The following is a 22931-nucleotide window of genomic DNA, read 5'->3' as shown; positions in this document are numbered from 1 at the left end:
AGCAGAGAGCACTGGGAGCTGGCCACTTCAGAGCTCTGGGAGCAGAGTTAGCAGCACTGCTGTGCTTCCTCCCCTCCTCAGCCAGTGAGGATCATCAACATGTAAAGCACATCTTTACGCACATTTCGATTTGACACACAGGGCTAAGCTGTCTGGGTCTTAGCTACTTCCCTGACCAATCACTCCTCAAAAGAGGGAATCCTATTTCTAGACCAGCTTCTTAGGAACCATACACTTCCACTGCTTAGAATGGAGCTCTCTCAGCATCCTGTTACAGTGCTGAATCACAATTTTGAGACCCTTTTTGTTTACTACATTTAAATGAGGTTGAATAGGGCTTCCTAGAGAGCTGAGCAAACCACTTCAAGCCATATAAGGGGTAAACAAGCTGGTTTTGTTAAATTCTCCAGAGTGCCCATTGGGTCTGGCTGGAGCAAATAAAAAAACCCCACATCTCCTTTCAGACACAGTAAGTAATACTTTTAAATCCCTAAGCACACAGCCCAAGAATGGGTGAACTGGGAAGTCTAGAGAGATCATTTGTGAAAATGTGTATTCAACAGAAGTATCAGAAGCAGCTTTTATATCTTCAGGGCACAGAAGAACTACTATTCCCCACTGACACACACACATATTCCCCTCGTATCAATTCAGAACACCAACCACAGCTGCCAAACCAAAGGAGCACTTCTTTAGATGGAGCAGTATCTGCCATGTACTGGGCTTAGTAACACACACTCGATTTCAGCGGGGTCTCAAAGAAGCAGAGGAAATTAAAGCATGTAGCAGTCACGCCAAAACCTTTTCTACCCTTTTGAAAATTTCCCACAGGGTGGATACACACAAACACACACTGAAAGCATTGTGAGCTGCCTCCATCAGAAAAAGGTTCAAACCATAAGTGATGCCTCTAGAATAAAAATAAAATTTAAAAAAGGATCAATCTAACTAACAAATGACAAAGATAACTGGTCATTTAACTTTTCTTCAGCTCCTTGGAAGCACTTTATTTTTCTAATTGTGCATACAAAGAGGGAGAAGAGGTGGCACCTGACACCAATGTACTACAGGAGCCATACATACAAAGTTGAGTGCCTGTGTGCTCAAGAGAAGAGCTGCCTGGCACACCAAATACATTCAAAGGATGTGCATCTAACAGGATATCTTAGGAAACATCCTGCCCCTCCTCTGCTCACAGGGGATCCCACACCACAGCCCTGCAGCAGGTCTGACACAAGAAGTATAGATGGCCTTGAAAACCACCGCATCCCTCAGAAGGGAGTCAAATGCATTTGCTCTTTTCTCCTTTCTCATCACATTCCCAAATGGAATGACCATGTTTGTACTGCAGTCATCTGTTTTCTTCCAGAAGATGCTGATAACTCTTGCCTTGTTTCTTTAAATGCCAGGTGTAGGCTTTCCCTAACAGCATGCCTCATGTCCCCAGTGGGATGAGACAGCCCTGTTATTTTCACAGTCTGTCTAACATTTGGCACTAATTTAAAAAGCAAGTCCTCCATTCCAATTGTGAATTAAATTGTGATACTGACACAGCATAAAGACAGATCAAAGATGGGACACAGAGGAATAAGGCTACCAGTAAGGCTACTTGTATGCTACCATACAAGCCTTCAGCCCTTCCTCTGACCTGCTCCATCAGCCCCCTCCAGCTCCCAAGGCCAAGAAGGCAGATGGATGAGGGAAGTCTGCACACCCTGCATCAATTCCAGCTGTTCCCTGCAGCTCTTCTGCCAGTCTCATCCAGAGGACCACCAAGGACTGTGTTTCATCACACAGCATAACTGGTTAGGCCCCAAATCCTGCTCATCCTGCAACTGGGGGCTCAGAGCATGGACTGAGAAGCCCCCTCAAAGCCTGCCACAATGCCACATTTTACTCCACTCTAGGTTTACTTGTCTGTGCCTCATCTGCCCCATTACAGACTGAAAAAGAAAGAAACCAAACAAACCACCAACATGAAAGAATCAAGATTAAAAAACACCACAGAGGTCTGCCATGTCCAAGATGACATTACCCAGCTATGGAACAGATTACAGTGCTGACATTTAAGACTCTGCTCTGGTTGCCCATGACTGCTGGAAACAGCATCATCTCCAGCTCCAGGGATAATCTATCAATTCAACAGACACCCACAAACCCTTGTGAAGTTGCCAAGTTAAAACTTAACTGTGCTGTGGTGAGCAGCTCCTCAAAAGGCAACACCTTTTTACTTCAACCTTTTTGATTATTTTTATACTGTCCGTGTTCCTAGTGCTGTGGTGAGCAGCTCCTCAAAAGGCAACACCTTTTTACTTCAGCCTTTTTTTGATTATCCTTATACTGTCCGTGTTCCTCCCAGTCTCAAGGTACCAAATACACACAAATCCATCCCAAACCCTACTGCAGTGAAGCCCTGACAGGAGAGCCCCACTGCTAAGTGACCTCTTTTCACAGCATGCTTAAGGCTGGAAGGGACCACTGGAGGTCATCTGGTCCAACCTCCCTGCTCAAGAATTATCCCACAGCACATGACACAGGATTCTGTCCAGAGGGCTTTTGAATCTCTCCAGAGAAGGAGCCTCCACAACATCTCTGGACAACCTGTGTTACCCTCATAGTAAAGAAGTTCTTCCTCATATTCAGAACTTGTGTTCCAGTTTTCAAGTTTTAAGTGAGTGAGGAATGCTGAGGCCTCTTTCATAAGGCAACTCTGAGCTTATTTAGGCTGTCGAGCACCCGCAGAAGCAGCAGCTGCTCCCTGTCAGCAATTATTGCTTTGGAAAGGAAAGCAGCTGCTCTGGGTACTGCCTCACAACAATACCTGTAAGAGTTTGAGCACACCTCAACGTGGAAGAGGCTTCCTGCTGAGCAGAAGCCACAGGACAGGCTGAGGTAGATGCACAGGTACACGTTGCTGCTTGCTGTGCCCAATATCCCAGGCTATGAGTCTTTTGACAGAAATAAATTTTACTCAGCTTTTCCTCCCTACTAAGCATTTCAATAATACAATCTACAGACTTCTATCATTTTTTCACAGGCAGCACACGACTGTAATCTAGCAAATTGCTTCCCTGCCACGCTCACATTTAATGTAGAACAGACATCTTGTAATTTCAAAGTGATGGGCCTTTACTAAGCCTGGTACCTCATCTCATCAGCCACTACATCATAAGTAATATTTTCTGTACAGCACCTCTTTTGTAGTGGTTTATGTGTAGGCTTTTAAGTTTGGCATAAATCATGATAACTTTATGTTTAGATATATTCACATATATTTATATTTACATATATATTAGTAGATTTATTTTCAAGAGATGCTTATATCCATATACATAATGATTCAACTGACTCCAAACCCAAATTTTGGGTATAAGAGAGAGAGTTACTCTCACAGCATTTTGATGAAAAGCAGCTCAGACAATGCTTAGCAAGCAGCTAGGTTTTGAGCAAATCTCTAAACTTTTCAGCTCTCCATAAAAATTTGCTTTTGTGTCTCCTACCCTTCTCACAGGAACGAGGTACTGTATTTCTTTTTTCCACATAAAAAAGGATGCTCATCTCTGAAGGCAATGAACATTGCTTTTGGCATTTAGGCTGCAGTAGTCAATTATTACGATTTTTAGACTTACCTTAAGCATTAAATTCACTCTGAAGTGAGAAGCTGACTGGCCAGGTGTCTAAGATTTCTTTACAGATGACCATTTTCTTCTAAATGGTTTAGCCAATGGCTCTCCTTTCCATTTAGAGGGAATAGGAGTAGTTCTCATGGCCCACCTGATGATTGTAGGTTGAGATTACCTGCAGTGGGGTCAGTTGGTGGGGACAGCAGAGGGGGATTTGATGGTAAGAACATTTTTTTCCCTCTCCCCTTAGGAGGTGAAAAAAAAAAACTTGCTTTAAATTGAGCTGTATAAAAACAAGCACACTGTCCTGCTTTTATCTCGTTCTACAGAATTGCTGGTTCTCAGCTCTCCAGCCTCACTCAAAGGACATAGGGCTGTAACTTCTGAAGGCAAACGAGTTACAGGTGAAATAATTTTGCTGAAATACCTGGCTCAAGTGGCATTCCTTCCGTTGTGACGATGCACAGCAAATCTGCCACCTCACCCTGGTAAATCGTTGGGCTGTCAGAATGCACCGAGACATTGAACACAGGACCTAGAAAAGAGTAACCACAGTTATTCATGATGGGCTTTATTTCACTGTCCAACACCTTTCTTGCACATTTTTGAAGTATCCTCTCCTAGTTTGTGGAGACAGAGTTCTGAAGTAGGGATAAGCAGCAATTTAAGTTTGTTGTAAAATAGTTGTTCATTGTTAGCCATTTAATCCTGTACTAAGACAAAGTACCCAAACCATCAGACCTTTCATCCAACACAGAGGCTGCTGCCCAAATCTGCATTCTGCTCTCCAGCACAAAAGGAGCTGGTCTTCCACTGGTGACTCCTTTAAGAGCATGGGAGTTCAGATCTTCAGGCTAATCCAGAATGGATCTTTTTGTTGAGGCTGTTAATAGGAATTCAAGTTAAAGCAAAACAGTATCTTAACAATACCAATGGTTCTACACTGGAACAGACAATACAAGTAGTGCATCTGATAATACTTTTTTGTGGTTTTTCCTTCAGGCTCTGCCACAGATAACTTCTTCTGAAGATGTCTGAAAGCCCAAGGGTACAGTAACTCCTTCAGCTGCAAAGTGGTGATGATATCAATGAAAACCATTAGGCTGTTTTGAAATACTCAGATACCATGACAACACTGTGATGTTTTAAAAGACTTCTAACATGCATAGGTTAAAAAACCAAAACTTCCCCGGCAAAGTGGTGATGATATCAATGAAAACCATTAGGCTGTTTTGAAATACTCACATACCATGACAACACTGTGATGTTTTAATAGACTTCTGACATGGATAGCTTAAAAACCAAAACTACCCCAAATTTTGACAACAGCTGCATCTCTAGTGCAAAAGTAACAAAATCACAACTCCTCAGATATGCCAGCATTGTTAATACTCTCTATTTCACAGGGCAGAAACTGAAGAATGTACCAAAATACCTCTGTGATTTCTCTTACTAATCAAGGTGAAGGAGACAAGTAGAAGGAAAGCTGATCCCAACAGTGACCTCCAGGATGACTTTGGGGGAAAGAGCCAGGGAAGCCAAGAAGAAACTTGGGACTCAGATTAAAGTAACCCTTCTTACACTCCCTAGACTCCCATTATTACCTAGCTCACCTACTTCTGGCACAGCAGCAGCAGCAACAACAAGCAGAGAAGGGTGGCTTGGGAGGAAAGAAAAAACTGTTTATTTGCTCTCCTCCACTCTCAGCTGCTACTCTTTTAATACAAGAACCCTACATTTCAAATCCACTGAAGATCAGTAGCAAACAATGCTTTTAATGAAGAACACTTTAGGAAATCATCCAAAACAACCACTTGTACCTTGCCCTCTCAACAGGTTTCTACACTTATAGCTCACTACATGGCACTTACCACACCATTCCCAAACTGAGATTCTGGGAAGAAACTTCGATGTATCATGAAGCTAGAGCTATAATTTTTGGTGCAAATTTTCTAGACTCAAAGGCCTGACTTGTTTTGGTCAACAGAAAATACACAGTATGCTAAGAAATTCATTCCAACTACAGCACAATAATTACTTCTCCAGCTTTCAAAGTCCCCTCTCTCCCAGTTTGCACCAGCCCTGTGCTCTGCCCCAGAAGCAGCTGTACTTTTGTACACAAGGGTAGTATGCAGACATACAATCTGAGAGTTAGACACCTATTTTGACACTAGAAGATCTTTCTTAAAATTAACACTGCAAATTACCCCCCCAAACAAGCATAAAAGGGTGGTAGAGATGCAATAGAGGTTATAATGGATCACCAACCAAGACTCCTACATGTTTATGCTAGAACACATTTAAGGAAACAAGAGACCCAGAAAACTGAGATCAGCTGCTCAGGTAGTGACTTCACAAGCAGACTGCAGCCCTACCTTAAGCTCAGCATCATGGGATCCTTTTCCTAGGAGATGAACAGAGAATAATCTGAATGCTTCCTCAGCATCTCTCTAAACTGGTTTTGTGTGAATTCAGTCTGTTTCCTGACATTCACACACACACACCACACTATATTGCCCTTGCAGCCAATTTGATCATTTGCCCTCAGAGAAATCAAGACATTTTCCATCCACTTGTTCAGAGTTGGGCAGACAGAAGTTTAAGGTCCTAGGGGATTAAAGGCAACACAGACCAGGGCACTCCAGCCAACTAGAAGCAGAAAAATCTCAAGCTGTGTGTGAACTGTCAGAGAAAAGAACTAAAGAGACTGCCAGAATCTGCTAGGAACATCCCTGCATTCCTAGCACAGTCCCTCTGCAGCACTGATCAAAGGCAGAACAGCACCATACTAATCCTGATACTGACCATAGCTCACAGTCTATCCTAAGTCTACCCTGTAGCAAGTGAGGTGACATCACATCAGGAACACAGGACATGCCCTACTCCAGCAGACAGGCTGGATGCTGGGATGAGTTGAGCAAGAGAGATGAACAGCATGATCCCAACTCTGTCAGGCTAAGGATGGGCTACTCCTACTCCAGCAGACAGGCTGGATGCTGGGATGAGTTGAGCAAGAGAGACACCAACTCTGTCAGGCTAAGGATGGGCTACCTTACGCCTGCCCTGGCAGGTTAAACAAGAGGGCACATGGGATTTTTCAAGCCTTATTTCTAGGCTGAAAGTCCAGGAACCTCCTGCGTTGAATAGAAACTGCCTTCAAACCTTGGCAAACCAACAAACCACTGATGTGGAGTGGAGTCAGAGCATTTCTGGCCGCTGGATGTCACAAGGGTAAAAGCTGAGCCTGGCAAGTAACTCAGCCAAGAAAGGCTGTGGATCATGGAAATGCAGCCCTCCCAACACACTCCTCAGTCTGGGTCACCAAGCACTTCTCCACTGGGCCTCCCACATGAAGAGCCAAAACTTCCCAGGCAGGAAGGCTCCAAGGCATCAGCTGCACTGGCATTTCAGGATTGTGCTTTCCCTTGGTAAGGCACAAACAGTTCTTTCCCTTTAGGTATTTCCCTAGCAGGTAACATTTCTTGCAAATTACCTTTTCTACCTCCAGGGAGAAATCACTGTACTGTGCTAGGACTGGATATCAATAGTCAAGATGTGTGTTGGGGGTTGTGTTCTTCCCTCTTCAGCTGAAGAGGGAAAACAACATTTAATTGTTTTTTAAAACCTAAGCAAGATTAATTACAGTGAAAGTTCCTCAGTTCAGTCTCAAAAACTGTATGGCTGCAACTTCCTAGCATTATATGTCTTCTTTGGGGGTATCTCAGGCTTTCTGCCCACATGACCCATGCCCTGGGCCTCAGGCTGCCCTTGGGCATGAAAGGACAGAACAAAGCACCTTTTCTTTGGGGGTATCTCAGGCTTTCTGCCCACATGACCCATGCCCTGGGCCTCAGGCATGAAAGGACAGAATAAAGCACCTTCAGAGATTTATTGCCCCCCTTAAAAAGCCTGAAAAGGCAGGAGGCTGTCTGAGTGCCCCATTCACCCACCCAGTGTTCAAGAAGCCCTGGATCTGGACCACACCAAGCAAGGCTCAGAACACAAAGCCCAAGCACTTTTCTCAAGATTTTGTCCTCCAAGACAAAACCAAAAAAAAAAAAAAAAAAAATCCCCAACCAAAAAACCAAACCAACCACAAAAAACCCACACAAAAAAAGAGGCCAAGCATCTCACTGCCAAGGTTACAGATACAGGCATGTGGTAAAACAGGCAGCTCCCAGCAGACACTGATGACACTGGCTCAGGGTCTCGGCACCGTCACGCTCAAGCACTTTCAGTGTCACTGGAAGGGTTGGGGAGGTGACAGGAGCCCTCTCCTTCAGTGAGATATGAGTTCATGCTACATTAACACCGAGAAAAACAGAACTCTGCAGATAACAGATGAGGTGGCTTTGGCCATCTTGCCACCTGCATTTAACAGTTTGAAATACTGTAATTGGCACCTACTGGTCACTCGGGAGAATAAACAAACCAGAGTTTAGTTTCAATTGCAGGGCTGACAGATCAAGCATGACCTGTAAAACTCATCAAGAACAAAGCAAAGTTAAATGCTGAAAAGCTGTTCATAAGCTTGAATGCTGAGAAATAACTGGATTTTAATAACTTCAGATTTGAAGTTAAGTGTCATTCCCTCAGATAATTTGGAAGCTAAAGAGCACAGATTTACAAAACAAACCAGCATTCCCAATTCTAAGAGCTAAGCATCATAAATTGCCATGTTTCGCTGAGAACTTTGATTTAAAATAAGCCAAAATATCTGTTCCTCACTATAAATAAGGCCTTATGTAAGCCTAGATAAAACCCCTAAAAGAAGTTTTATTTATTAAAGTAATAACGATTTTATATTAAAAAGCATCTGCAGTTAGGATGGTAAGAGTTCTCAGAGCATTTCTTGACTCCTGAACACTTGAAAAACACTACACAACTTTAAACAGAAAGTGAAGAAATTGAGGTTAGAAGTTTACTGGTACAAATCTAGAAGTGCTTAAAGAAAAACCAGGTTCCAGAATCAGGATTTGTTCAGTGTACTTTTCTCTGAATGTTCCCTTTTATAATAGATCTCAATGCTCAAACTGTTGATTTCATGTTACCAGGAAGGTAACTCCAGGAGCCAGACCCTACAGTGATACAGTTTTCAGCTGAAAAGTGCTATGCTAATTCTTCTACACACTAAAATGAAAGGAAAAAGTGTTTGTAAGCTGAACCAAGATTTGTTTATTACTTTGTGCTCAGTCAGATTCACACTGAAGGGGCTTCAGGGTGGAACAGAGGAGTTCAAGTTGATCGAGTTAATTTACTCAACTTAAGTATTTACAAATTGGAGACAAATTCTGAGCCCCCTTCACCTGATGTCACCTCATTTTCTCCCTGCTTTCCTTCCCTGCTCAGTAATCCCAACACTTTCAATCTGCAAGAAAAATGGGAAAAGGAAAGAGAATAAACCAAGAGCCAGTTAAAACACAGTTCTGTAACAGAAGAGGTCCTAATTATCTGGGGTCCTAGGTGATGTTTTGTCTTCTTTGATTATCATTTCACCCTGTAGTTCTCTGCAGAAACAAGGTCTAGTCTCCCCACAGACATGAGCTACCTTTATTTCCCAGCCAAGTAGAGAAGAGAAAGGTCAAGTAATCTGATGACAACAGAGACCTGGGGCAGGCTGCTCCCCGCAAGGAGCCCATGCCCAGGCCATTATCAGGGGTGCTGAAATTCCTGCACGCAGCTTCCCTGCTTCCAATCACACAGCACCACAGACCACAACAGGGAAAACAACTGATGCAACCCACAAGCTCTGCATCGTCCAAAATATTACTCATCTCTGCCCTGGCACCAAATCGTTCACTCTTCAGCTGAGAATTCCATGACCTGCTTTTCTCCAGATAATAAGTTTCTTCACCTTCACTTTTCCAGACCCCTGCCCTTTCCCAGTTTCTTCGTGAAGCTGTTCCCTAACAAGCTTCACCCCAAGCCTCATAATGGCTGTTACTGGAAGAAGCCCTCAGTAGTTAAGTCCGTGGTTTCTACTTCCAGCTACAAATTAATGCTCACAGGCACAAAGGCACACAATGACAAAGCACGTTCCTGCCCATTAACAGTGGCTGGAAAATACCAGCCTTTCTTGCCAAAGAGTTTCTGCTGCACTGCTTTTCATTCATTTCCGTGATTAAGCTTTCTTTCCTTTAAGAATCTTTCTATTCGCCCTTCTTGAAATTGAGTATCTCTCGGGGTCATTGCAGGGCATCATTTCATTTTAATTGCAAGTTCAACATCAATACTCAGCTCATATTTCAGCAGCTCTTGGTTTATCTCAGCTTCTTCCAAAGTGAACGATAATACATTGCTGTGCAATGAGCTCACATGCAGATGTAATCCAGAGTTGAAGATTTCATTGAGATATTTCCCTTACAAGTTCTCTTTTATTTTTGCCTCTCCAGAACTTTCTACCCTCTGCTGAATGGCACAGAGCAGAGACAGCTCAGAGCACAGCCAAGCTCCAAATGGATCTCTCTCATAACACACTTCTCAATGTGAGATTAAAAGCTTCCTTCTCCCTGCTTCCTTCAAGGGAAAGGAAAATAAGTCACTTCTGTGGAAATCCTTGAGTGTGTAGTGGGCAAACACATTCTAAACACTAACCTAGTTTGTCCAGTTCATGATGAAAGGATTTGAAGATTGAAGGACATCTTCTCCCTGCTTCCTTCAAGGGAAAGGAAAATAAGTCACTTCTGTGGAAATCTTTGAGAGTGTGTAGTGGACAAACACATTGTAAACACTAACCTGGTTTGCCCAGTTCATGGTGAAAGGATCTGAAGACTAAAGGACACATGCCAAAACAGAGTTTATGAAGATGTCTTCATACACTGGCTTGAGAAGAACACGAGGGACAGAAGCCTGGTGTGTTCCAGGCTGAAAGAAAGGCTCTGTACACATGCATCAACCAATAGCTCAGGAGGAGAGAGGATGCACTGGAGTAGAAAATGTGCAATGAAATTAAGAGAACATTTCAAGACAGGCACTGGCAGCTGCTCTTGTTCCTCACATCACTGGGCAACCTTTTAAAAAAGACATGGCAGAACCTCTCTGTCCTACACTGGGAAGAAAAACAAAAAAGCACTGACGAATATTAAATTCTTCATATGGGACAGCTTTCCCTGCCTGCCAGATAAGCTTATTTTGCTTACAGCAGCTGGACATACAGAAGGCATTCGTTTTATGGAACTGGTCTAGTGATCCATGTTATCCATGAGGTCATACCAGAAGATTCACAAGATCCTCTCTGGTCCTTAAATATATCCAGCAGAGAACAATCTGCCATTGATTGAATATTTGAAAACTAATGGCCTAGTAGTCTCCTCCTCACCACACTCCCAGTTCATATGGTCCAGTGGACAAAATCCACATTTCCCTTTTTTTAGTTCAGGGTGTTTCAAACACCTTTTACACCAGCATTTTAGTCATCACCAAATTGAATAAATACATCCCTCTGCAACAGCAAGTGGAGAAAGAAGAGAGGAGATCTCTGCTTGCAGCCAGCAAGTTCTGCCCTGAATGGAAAGAATCCGAGCAAGACATTTTCCACAGATGTTCATGGAAAAACATTTCAGAGCACTGCCACATTTCAAGCCTATTGTGGCAGGAAACACTGAAGTTTCACATGTGCAGTCCCCAGCTCATATATGAAAAGCTCACAGGCCCCTGCCACTCAGAGATCACATTGCACAATATGTATGCATGCTTAAGAGCTCCTCTTTGAAACATCACTCAGCTCAGAGAGATCTGGGAGAGAGTCAAATGAGAGAGAAGGATTTCCAGTCCCAGCAAGCCTCACCATCCCCCATCAAAGGGGAATCAATAAAAACAACTGAGAAAGAAATTCCTCCTAGGAGTAAAAGCTTCACGTAAAACCCTTTAAGGGCTTCCTTTTGCTGAAAATGCTGCTTCCTTATTGATCCCTTCCCCACTCCAACAGCCATGATGGAAGCTGAAAATGCTGCCCAAGCCCAAGATTTCAAAGTTCGGAGGAGACAGGAATACATCCAATTTTTCAAAATTACACTGCTGTATATATTCCCTCCAGCAGTTATAGATAAGTTGTCTCTCTGTTACACTTTGAGAAATCAGTGCAATTGACTCCTGAACAGTTTTCCTATCAGGGACAAATACGTATAAGATACCACACCCCACCCTCCCTACAATTCAGGATTTAGCACACTGGTGCCCCCAGGTTTTGGGGTGCTTTTTCCAGTTGCCTGGAAAGCTGCATGCCCCTCTTTTTCCCCTGCACCTTTCCTGTTAGTGTCTTCCCTCCAATTTTGAGGAAATTCTCCCTAAAAATAATTAGCTCCCTCAGCAGTTCTGCCTTTCACTATGCCCATTAGGGAAATTCTGGCACCAACTTATTTTTCTGAAGAACAAGTTTGACAGCTGCTTGTGCCACAGGATGCAAGAGAAGGGTGTGATATCTGAGCTGTGCTTTCATAGCTGCTCCACAACTTTGCCATTTACCTCTGGCTCCCTGACTCAGTCTGCATCAAAGACAGGAGGCTTCAGCAAACAAAACCAAAGTAACACACCCAGAAAACATCATCTGTCTTGTATACTTAATTCCAGATGATTTCCCAAATAATAATTCCACAGTTAGTCCATTCTAACTGTGCTCATCACATGTTCTCATCGTGCCCAGGGGTGAATATCCAGCAGGGATATCTGAGTAACAACTGAAGGACACAAAGTTCATCCATCAATTAAAGAAAATTGTAGGTATTTCAAAACAGATTTTGCTACATGCCAAGATTATTTTGGGAAATAGCACTGCAGCAAATAGTGCCTGGGATCTCATTTCTTTCTTCATTCTTTTGTAAAGAATGAAAGGCTGACAGGGCTTCAGGACCATCCCTCCCCCTGCTCCAGCCCTGCTACTGGAATTCACACGTTCCCAGGGCACTTCTACACGCTGCCTCCCTTTCTTCACTCCACGCTCCAGAAATCCTATCTGGGTGGAGGGGCTGGGAAGAGAGGCTGACAGCAAAAAGAAATCAAGACTACAACACGCACGCTTCCCTCCCTCGCATTGCTCGCAGGGTTCCCTCTGAACCCTGGGTGTCAAAGCATCCCAACAAACTTTTTGGATGGGAGTTCAAAGTGACACGAGACCAGCAGTATTGGGAGAGGCACAAACCACCACTTTTGTGCAGGAAAGCCTCCGCATAGGAGCTTGGAGAGGCAGGGTGGGGCTTTGTGCAGATTCCATTCTTGCTGGTTTCTTTTATCACCCCCTTTGCAAACACTATTCTCCCACTGTGTCTGACCCAGATATGAAAAGTAATAAGGCCAGAACTGCAGCCCACTAAACCATCTTGTGAAATTACCTAAAACTGAAAGAAGCTGAGTCAATGTCCTCTGTCTGGCCAGCTTAGATCAAATCTACATCTCAAAGCTTCCTGTGAAGTGATGTCCTCTTTGCCAGGCTGTCCTCCTACGATTTGCCCTTGTCCTTTTCCCAGTGTGCCATATAAGCAAGTTCAGATCTTAGGAACCACATCATCTAGAATAATTACTTTAGATGTGGATGCAGCCAGAAGTCAGGCTGCTCTTGCCTAGACACAGACACATCTCCTAAATATGCTACAGCCTGTTACTACCAGCAGAATATGAGCATGAAAGCCCTACCAGCTCAAAACCCCACCAGCTTGGTTTATCAGATCATGAGAGGAGCCCTTCACTCCTATGTGCACCAGTGTTACAAAAACAGCTCCCACTGCACTTCCCAACAATATAACATGACAGAAGTCAGAGTGAATATGCATCTCTGATGATCCAAATCAATGCCATCCATCTCTCCCTCCATCCAACACAGTATTAGGACAGGCACATTTCTATAGAAAAATCTTAACAGGCAGGCTTAGTTACAGCTGAAGGTAAGGGTTTCAGCAAGCAATTGAGGAACAGGATGTCCTTCTCCGTACTGAAATTCCTCCCAATTTGTGGAGCTTTGTAGCTCAGCCACGAGGGACCTCTAAGGTCTTGCAGTGGCAGGATACACTTACTGAGATGGCTGAAATGTTACCCTGACCTGACCATTTTCTGCAATTACATCAACAGTGAGGTGTGCTCAGGGAATTTAATGCTATGCTAATAGAGTCTGTTTTGGAACAGAAATCCAGTTTATATTAATGTTCTTCCAGAGCAGCCGCTACTAACAATCTAGTGATACAGCTGGCAAATGCAGCAGCAGTTGCTCCATACTGAGAATGAGCTCTGAGCCTGCAGGACCATAAAAGCTGCATTAGTAGAGAAAAACCCAGGGGTTATGATTACAGCCAATTCATTAAACATCTTTCTGTAAACAATCAATAGCACAAAGGACACAAGTACCACCAAAGAAGACAAGCACAGCTCTCAGCCATCATACCATTTGTTCCAAATAGTAGGTATTTCTGAGACACAGGGATATCAATGGGAAAGCGCCACAGAATTCCCTCCCTCTCTGGCTTAGACAGACGGCTGCCAGGTTCTGTCTGACGGGTACCAACCTGATGTCTGGAAGTCTATCTGGATAGGGTTGGATAAGCCATTGACTGCTTCACGCCACATGCCCCCACCACCCGGAGACCAGGCAGTCACCACGCAGCGGTAAAGCCCAGCATCAGAGATCTGGGTCTGATACATCCTGTAGCGGAACTCGTTCTCCTGGACCTTCTCCAGCACCACCCCATCCACGCGGGTCTGGTCCGTCCAGTCTTCCAGCCGCACCACGGAATCCTGGTTCAGGGAGATGATGCGAGTGGTTCCGTTGGGGTTCGACTGGTCCGCGAGGGGCTTCTCGGCTGTGATGAGGACGGAATAGCGTGGCGTCTTGATGTTCTTGGAGGACACCTTGCACGTCATCTCAAAGGTGTGGCCTGCTACAAAGAATGGCTTCAGTTTCACCGCCTCCACTGTAAGCGTGTAATCTGAAGAGGGAAGGAAATAAAGCAGCAAGAGAGGGTTAACAAACAGGCACAGGTATTTCTGCAGCACCATTCGACCTAGAAGAAGACAGACAGGCAAAGCTTCTTTTTTGGAGGAACAAATCCCAGCACATTTATCTAAACATGTGGACAGCCCAGAATGCTACTCAACAGTGCACACACACAGGTACACAACAGTTTGGGTCAAGATGCACAAATTCAAACACAAACACCAAATACTGAAAGGATAATAGGATACACAACTTGTGACAAGACAGGATCCCCAGGATTGCTTTATTCAGGAATAAAGATATTAGACAAGATTCGGAATCCCAGTTTTATACTGGATCTGGAAGAGCACCCTCGATGATGGGGTAATAAGAGCACTGCTGAAATACTCATGACTAATGACAAAAGCTGCCACTTGCTAAATTGGCATCACGTAGTGTAGCATGTTTTATTTCCCTTGAAAATCCACCCTAACAGCATTCCTAACGGCAATCCAGACACATTCAGCTGAAAACACATGACAGAAGTTGGTGGTAACAGAAGTCTCCACCCCAGGCATCCCCATACAGATTTACACACACCTCTGCCTCCGTGTCAGTCTTTCCACCCCTTGCTTCTCATACATTTACTTGCATACAAGCCTAGCAGAAGTCTTAACATTTCCCATTTGACATCAAGCATTCCAGCAACACTTACTGCTTAGTTTCCTTCCATTCTTTACTGTCTCCTCAATCCCAAGAATCCCTTAATTACAGGGTTTAGGAAAATTACACATCTCGGAGCACAGCTCCAAGACACACAAAATACAAGCTCACAGTGAGAAACTCAGAAAATGAGGAGTGACTGAAATCAGAATCAGATAAAAAGAAAGGGAGTTGCTAGTTTCCTGGCATTGTGATGAAAAGACACCCTGTACATCAAGGTTCTTCTTAAGGAATGAGGGGCTAGGACAGAATACATAGAAGAACCAGTATTGTAAAAATACAGCCAATCCAATTCTCTGGACTTCCTTTGCTGCACCATATTCTCCCTTCCCTCCTATATTAAAAGAAAAAAATAAAAGAGTGCAGACCTGTTTAAAAGCTCCACAGAACTTCTTTATGCAGACAAAACTTTTCAGGAAAAGGGAAATAAGCAATGGTGAGATTGAAACACATTTCCCAAAACTGAACTTAAATGCAGTAATATTTATGTCCTCCCCACAAGAGCAACAAGATACTTGTCAAGATTACATTTTGCAGTGTTTTGCCTTCAAGCAGCAGTTTTCACAATGAGTAAACACAGCCCACAAGATGAGAAACCCGGTATGACAACTTTAAATCAGTACTGTATAAAGCAGATCACAGTACAAAGCTATATAAAGAAACAGCAGGAGCAGTGAAGGCTGAGATGCTTCTAGTGGTCTAGCTGAGCACAGGATTATTTGATACTCCACACCAAACCCCCCTCACACTTCCACCCACTAAGCAAGTGACAATACAAGAGTTGCACATTTAGGCACTCAGGGTACAATCACAAATGAAGTTGTATAGCATCAGAGTCATTCTCCTCTCCCTTGTGAAAAGACTCATCAGATATCAGATTCCAGACTTCAAATCCTTTTTTTTTGTCCTCATTCTGTATCTATGAGACTCTGATATTTCCTTCTTCATACAGCTGCAGTATTTAGGAGTCCAGCACAGATCAGCTTTTCACATATTTTTAGGAATATAGTAGGCAATTATATTTTGTCCCAAAAGCAGAAGCACAAACAGCTAGTTATACTTTTCTGGCACATATTGTTGCTTTCTAGGCCATATGAGGAGGCTCTGGGCAAAAATCCCTCCTTATTTAAATGTTCTTTACATTGTTGATCTTCACATCAGAACACTGGGTCCTAGACACCAGAAAGGAAATCTTACATTGGGTCACTGGTATATGTGCCTAAGATTAAACACCCTCACATGTTCAGAGCAGTTCAGCTTCAGCTGAGATAACTCTCACTACTACCTGGGCTTCAAACGCCTTAACTTCCACTACTCCCTGAGCCACAGTTAAGGCAGCAGCAGAAAGGGCAGTGTCTTGTCCCCAAAAAGGACAGAGCAGATTTTGTTCCTAGACGTCCTTTATTGCTTTTCCATCTGAGGGCAATAGCAAATGCTTTTTACTAAGTGTTTCTGCTAAAGGAAAAGGAGAAAGGAGTGGCAGTAGCATGGGACAACAGCAAAAATGCCACTGGTAGAATGTGGAAGAGAACAAATGAAGCCCAGAGATGCAGCTGGAAAACAGTGATAGAGTTCAGAAGCGTTAGAAATTAGGATGCTGAATGGAGAACAAGGAGATATGTTCTTATGAAAGTTCTTTTAAAGCATTTTTCTACCTTTAAAAACCCCTGAGATCCTTAGTTTGGATGAACACACAAGACAGAGGCACCCCCCTCTTCTGTTAGACCACAAGAAATCTAGAACAGACTAGAGAAGGGGACACACAACCCATCACCTACAGGTGCTGAATATTTCCTTTTGCAACAAAGGCAAAACAAAAAAGATCAAAGGGATGTTTCTGTATGTGCCATAATATTAGAGACCTGCATATGTAGCAAAGTAAAACAACAACAACAAAAAGGCTCCATATCCTATCAACTAGAAAAACCTGAATCACTATTCTTAATATGCTGGTTCTGTGCCAATATTGTTCTTCTTCAGTAGCAGCAGATGAAATGTAATTAGCACTCCTTCACCCCCACCTATAAAAGCATGTAGCTGTCTGTGTGTGTAAGAGTCCACATTATGAAAAAGAGGGCAGCCCAAAGATCTGGCACTTATCTTAGAAATTACAGTAATCTGCACAGAAAATTAAGAGGGAATGGAAAGTGTCTTCATGTTTCCTGTGTTAGCAGAAATTACTCATCAGATCTTGAGCATAAGATGAGCCAGAGAGGTCAAATGAATGTTTTCTTCCAAGAACTGCAGGCTAAGGTCTCATTTCTAATCTTTTGGGAATTGCCAAGGAAGCAGTGTGTGTCTTGACCACTACTCCACACACTTGCCTGTCTGCATACACGCCTGCAGTCCCATGTGGAGTCTCATCTTCTCGTAAAGCTCCATGAATGAAAAGCACAATAAAACACACCCTGCTTGGTCATATACAGGAGGCTGAAATCTGCAGTTTATTCTGGAAAGCAGTAGGGGAAGAGATCCTAAGTAAACCATACCCAAAGCTTGGGCACTATTCCAAGACCGGGCTAGCAACAGAAGAAATCCTAGCCAAATTACTCAAATAAAATTTGAGTAAACTGTACTTTGGAGCCTGGCAGTGCAAGCTTCTGCCTTCCATCACTGGCCAGTCCAAGTGGTTAAGCCACACTGTAATTCTCCCGGTGCTCTTCTACCACAAAGTGTGTGCTCAGCTTCAAGAGCACTTCCTGGGTAGTGACCAAAACCAGTTTTCACCTAATCTACAGCAGGCAAATTTCTAGAGAAGCCCAACAGCTACAAGCTCAAGGAGGCTTTAGAATAAACAGCAAACACCTTCCCTGCACTGCTTTGACTGCAGCTGGAAAAGCAGCACACTGGCCAGGGTTGACAGCAATATTGGAGCCTCATGGTGCTGCTTGAGGCTGCCGACAAGAATCCTGGTGCTCATAAAGGTCCCTCCATCCCCCAGTGCACTGACAAGGCTGCAAGTGCAGGGAATGCAGCAGGCATTAAGGCAGTGACAGCTTTGCCATGGCAGGAGGTGGCTGTACAACACCCCGAGGTACAACTGCAGCCCCAGCAGCTCTGGAAGCACAGCAGGCACACCAAAGCCTACACCTGAACACAGAACACACACCTGGCTGCAGGAACTCCTGTCCCTACAGCCAAACTGGCACATGCACACTCCAGCATGGTGCCATGGGGATTCTGTGCCCTGTGTGCCTGTGATACATCAGCAATGATAAAGAAAAGTAGGGGGCAGAAATATTATCTGTTCTCTATTTGCAGGACTGTCTGAAAGATTAAGGCACCCTTGCTCCCAATTAAGTGTGATGGGAGGGCCTAGGCAAACGCTTAGGACAAGTAATATTATGTTAAATATAATTATTTTGTAAATTAAAGAAAGAAGTATTAACAAAACCCCAAATAATAGTACCTTTGGGGTTTGGAATTTCAATTAAAAGATAATGTTTTCTTCTGCTAAGTACTCCATGCAGATCCAAAGCTGACAACACTGGTTTAGGAAAAAAGCATTGATTTTTTTTTTTTAATGCAAACAGTATCTGCGTTCTAAATGTAACTCATATTCAAATAAATAAATAAAATTATCTTTTAGAATATCAAACTTTTTTCTGGGTTGAAAAGCATTTACAGAGCTAGTAAAAAAAGGTTTCACCCCTTTTCACTGACTGGAATTTATACTCTAAATCAGCAAAACGTAATACAACTGATGTTTTTAATTTCTGAGATGAGACAGAGATGCCTTTGTCACCTTGGCAGGGGGAGAAGTAGAAGAGGGGAAGAAACATCAGGCAGACTATGTCAAAAACAATGGTGATCTATGATAGCAATTGGCTGCATTTGCAAAGCTGAGTAAGCAGAAAGATGTGTGAGCATTATTGGCCCCTGTAGAATAAAATAGAAAACAGAGACAATAAAACCCCAAGTTCAAATGGGCAAACACGTAACTTATTATACAATGCACAAAAAAGGGTTTTTTACATGTTTACATGATGTTTACATTTTGAATTAAGGCTCTGAACACCCCTCTTTGCTGAGAGACCCACAGACACAATACAAACCCATTTATCCTTTCTCAAGAACTTAGAACAATTGTTTTCAAAGCGAGATTTCTCCAACATCCTCCCCCAAAGCAGTGCTCTAAAATCAACAAAGAAGATGCAAGCAATGAAATAGATGGAAGAAAAGTCTCTGTATAGGCATAAGCTATGCAAGGAAGAGGGAAATTTCTGTTCTCTCCTTAGGCAAACACGTGGGAGCCTGGCTGCTGGCTTTTATAAGCACTGGGAGCAGTTAGGGACTCAAATCACCAGAGATACTTGTCAAAACAACAGTCAGAGAGCACAGGCAGCAGCAGATTAACTCCTTCATAGCTGCTGGCTACAGCACTGGGCTCCCAGCAGCCGAGTCTGGAGCTTACAGGAATAGGATATGGCAGGGGACAGGGCACACAGGGAGAGGCATCTGGGGCTGCACTGCTGAAGGGGGAGTTGATGGGTGGAAGAGAAGGGGAAATCAAACCTATATTTTGCCCTCCCTACCTCATATACATACAACATTCTTTTTCAGGAGGGGAAGGTTGTGTAGGAGAGCTCACTTTCACATAATAAATCCCCCAACCCCAAGCTCTGCCAACAGAACGTACTTCTCAGCACAGGGACTATAACATTTACATTTGTGCTGCAAAATTAGCAGAGTTTCTGGAACAAAACCAGAAACAAGAGAATGTTCACACCTGTCACGGTTTGTTTTCCCTCAGAAATGTCAACACAGGCTGAGACTTTTCAACTCCAGCTGGTCTCTGTAGCTGCTCCGAAGGCGACGATCCATTACACTGGCATGCACATGCACACACTCCGTGTTGTGGCATAACACTGAACTAATTGTGACCAACATCCAGCATTAATGAGACTTCTCAGTCCTGCTGCAGAAGTCAGCTTCAGGGGTAAAAAATATTACAAATGAACAAACACAAAAAAAATCCCAAGCCTTTCCCTGGACCACACGCTTGGAGTACTGAGCAAGCAGCCCACCACTTCTCTCTCCACTGAAGCAGAGTCACAGCAGAAGATTTCCAATTTGCTGTTCAGTGATTATCCCTAAACAACTTCAAAATTATTTCAAATTGCTTGTCTCTGGAATATAGTTCTCTGCCTGTGGATGCCTAAGCTAGACTGTTAAACTAGTCTATCAAGATAAGTGCAGCTTAGCTAACCACAGATTTTTGACAAAGACATTGCATCCTAGGTTATCCTAACCTTTCTGATGCTCTCTAACAGACCCTCTTGCATGACTTCACTCTGAGCCAAAACAGTATCACTCTACAGCACATCCAGGAAACACAGATCCCATTTTAAACCAGAGCTATGCAACATCAGGTAACTATTAAGCTTCTAAAAATGCCCCCAGAAAAAGTTAAATACTGACTGGAGCTTGTTCACTTTTCCCAAAAAAAGGTCAAGATCCAAGCAAACCACCAAATTACTTTGTTTGGCTACCCACTTATTTTTTGATACTCTGGTAGTACTATGCCCATGAACTTCCTCAGAACTGCCTTTTAAATATGTGCTTATAGAAGACAAAAATAAAACCACAACTCCCAAACTGTCAGACAGAGAAGACAAAGTGACATTCCTCTTTTCACCTCAGTACAACCCTTCTGCTAGCAGAAAGATGCACCCTAAAGAGACCACAATACTCCAAGCCACAAAAGTGGGCAATGACCACAGCAACGCAGCTGGATGCCACCCCTGCCACTTCCAGCCCAGCTCCTGGAAGTCTCAGCAGCTCGATGGAATCTCTCCTTTGATGGTGTCTCTTCTTTTGCACTTCCACTCCAAACTGTTGCATAAAAGGCGTAAAGTAGTAATGTAAAATAAAGGAGTGATGTAAAGCAGTTATTCCCCTCCACAGATAGGAGGCCTTCACACAAGTTGACAGTGCTTTTAAACCTTCATCAACACAGAACACATTTCCAAAGCCCATTATCAGGCCTTCTGGCTGACAAGCCTATTCTCAGCCACCCAGGTGTGAAGTTCCTACCTTGTGTAGCCCAGAAAACGTTGACAGATGCAGAAGTCACATCTTTGCTCTTCACCCAGCTGTTGTTGCGGTGCCTACTCCACGCCGAGACAACACAGAAATAATCCCCTCTGTCACTCTCTGAAGTCCACTGGATTCTCAAACTGAAGGTGTCAGCAGACTTTTTCAACAAGATGATTTCCCCATTCTGAATCCTCTCTCTGCCCCTGTCCCCAGGCAGCAGAGTCCAGTCTGCATCCATCGAAGCCAGCAGCTCCTCTGCCACCACGTCGTCCCCGGGCAGGCGCTGCCTGTAGTACCAGGAAACGGTGAAGCGGATGTTCGCCTCGGTGTCCTGGACGTTTGTGATCCTGCAGTTGAGCTCTGTGGGGTCATCTGAAAACTTGGGTGTTTTAGAGGCATTCAGGAACACATCATAGTCTGGCTCTGCAGGAGAGGAAACACAGAAGAAACAGGTTAGGATCTGCAAGAAGGCAGAAAATGTCAGACTTCATTAAAAGATACACTAACTTCTAACATCCAGTTTTAGCACCCCAGCTAAGTGCCACAATATGCATTTTTCTTACAAGACTCTGGGAGTTGGAATCTGGTTCTCAAGACTTGCACTGCTCTGAAACAGGTACCCCTAAATCCACATTTCCAAACAAGACACTCCATTTCATAGGTCTAGTCAGACCATTTCAGAAAAATCAGGACTAATAGATATTGTTGAGCAAAATAACTCCCTCCTTTAGGTGTGCCCCCAAGAACCCATCTGTGGGTTCAATTTCAACCCAGCCAGACCCTTTTTGCACCTGTCAAATGCCTGGGGCAGCCTACAGTAGGACACTGGTTATCCTCTAGCTTTGGACTGACCAGAGACATCCCATTTTCCTGGTATCTCTCCAGGATAAGAGGCCATCTCCCATCTTGAAAAGCCTTCTTTTCCACACTTAACCATCCCACTGTGTCTCTACAACAGTTTAAGAATGATAAAAACCAGCCAAAAGTTCACCCACCCAGACACCCAAACCAAGTGACACAGAATACCACTGGCACTCGCCAGAGGCAGCACCAAGAGCTGAGCACAGTACATTTCAGAGGTCAGCATTTTAAATACCACCTAGGTCAATAAATACTAGGTAGGATAAGAGCTGAAGATGTGTAGATCAGAAAAAAACTTCACAGTCTGAATAGAGAAGTATGTGCTGTGCAGCTGTGAGGCTGGACTATCTCAGGCTGGAAAATCAGTGCCTGAGTTTCACGGGTTAAGAATGGGGCTGTTGTATTTAAATCTGAAATAGCTGGCTGCCCAAAGCCTAAAAAGCGATAAGGGAGTCGCATGACTATTTTCTCTCAGACTACAGAGATAGTAAAAGAAAAAGATTACAGCAAGAACCTCACACCACAAAGGAAATACATATTTATTTACTAGTATTAGAATATTTTTGTCTTGCTGTCTACTATAATTCAGAAAAATGACCTGCTTCCCAACTGTTCGGCCAATACTCATCACACGGCTTTTACAGCCTAACTGTATTCAGCACTCCGTATTTATTTCCTGCTTTATGTTTTACTTGGCATTTTGCCCTCCTAGAAACAATTAACTGAAGCTATAATTGGGACAAAGAAGGCAATCCAAGGCTAAAACTTGGGCTTAGCTCACCAACAAG

General features: G+C 43.5%; 1 protein-coding gene across 2 annotated transcripts in view; it reads right to left on the bottom strand.

Annotated features, from left to right (window-relative positions):
• PTGFRN (prostaglandin F2 receptor inhibitor) overlaps positions 1–22931 on the bottom strand; it is a 66817-nt gene that overhangs the window by 7960 nt on the left and 35926 nt on the right. Inside the window, exons 5-7 of one of the 2 annotated variants that reach the window (XM_039713250.1) lie at positions 21280–21705; positions 14114–14533; positions 4051–4158 (exon numbers count right to left, since the gene is read on the bottom strand). In XM_039713250.1, the coding sequence (XP_039569184.1) occupies positions 4051–4158; positions 14114–14533; positions 21280–21705 (954 nt within the window). The remainder of the gene's footprint in view (positions 1–4050; positions 4159–14113; positions 14534–21279; positions 21706–22931) is intronic. The other variant, XM_039713251.1, reaches the window with a different exon arrangement.

Source organism: Passer montanus, unplaced genomic scaffold (genome assembly GCF_014805655.1).
Source record: "Passer montanus isolate IOZ18808 unplaced genomic scaffold, ASM1480565v1 scaffold28, whole genome shotgun sequence".
In the NCBI taxonomy this organism is placed as follows: Eukaryota; Metazoa; Chordata; class Aves; order Passeriformes; family Passeridae; genus Passer; species Passer montanus.
Note: the sequence above shows the minus strand (reverse complement) of the source record. Positions and strands in the feature narration are given on the sequence as shown.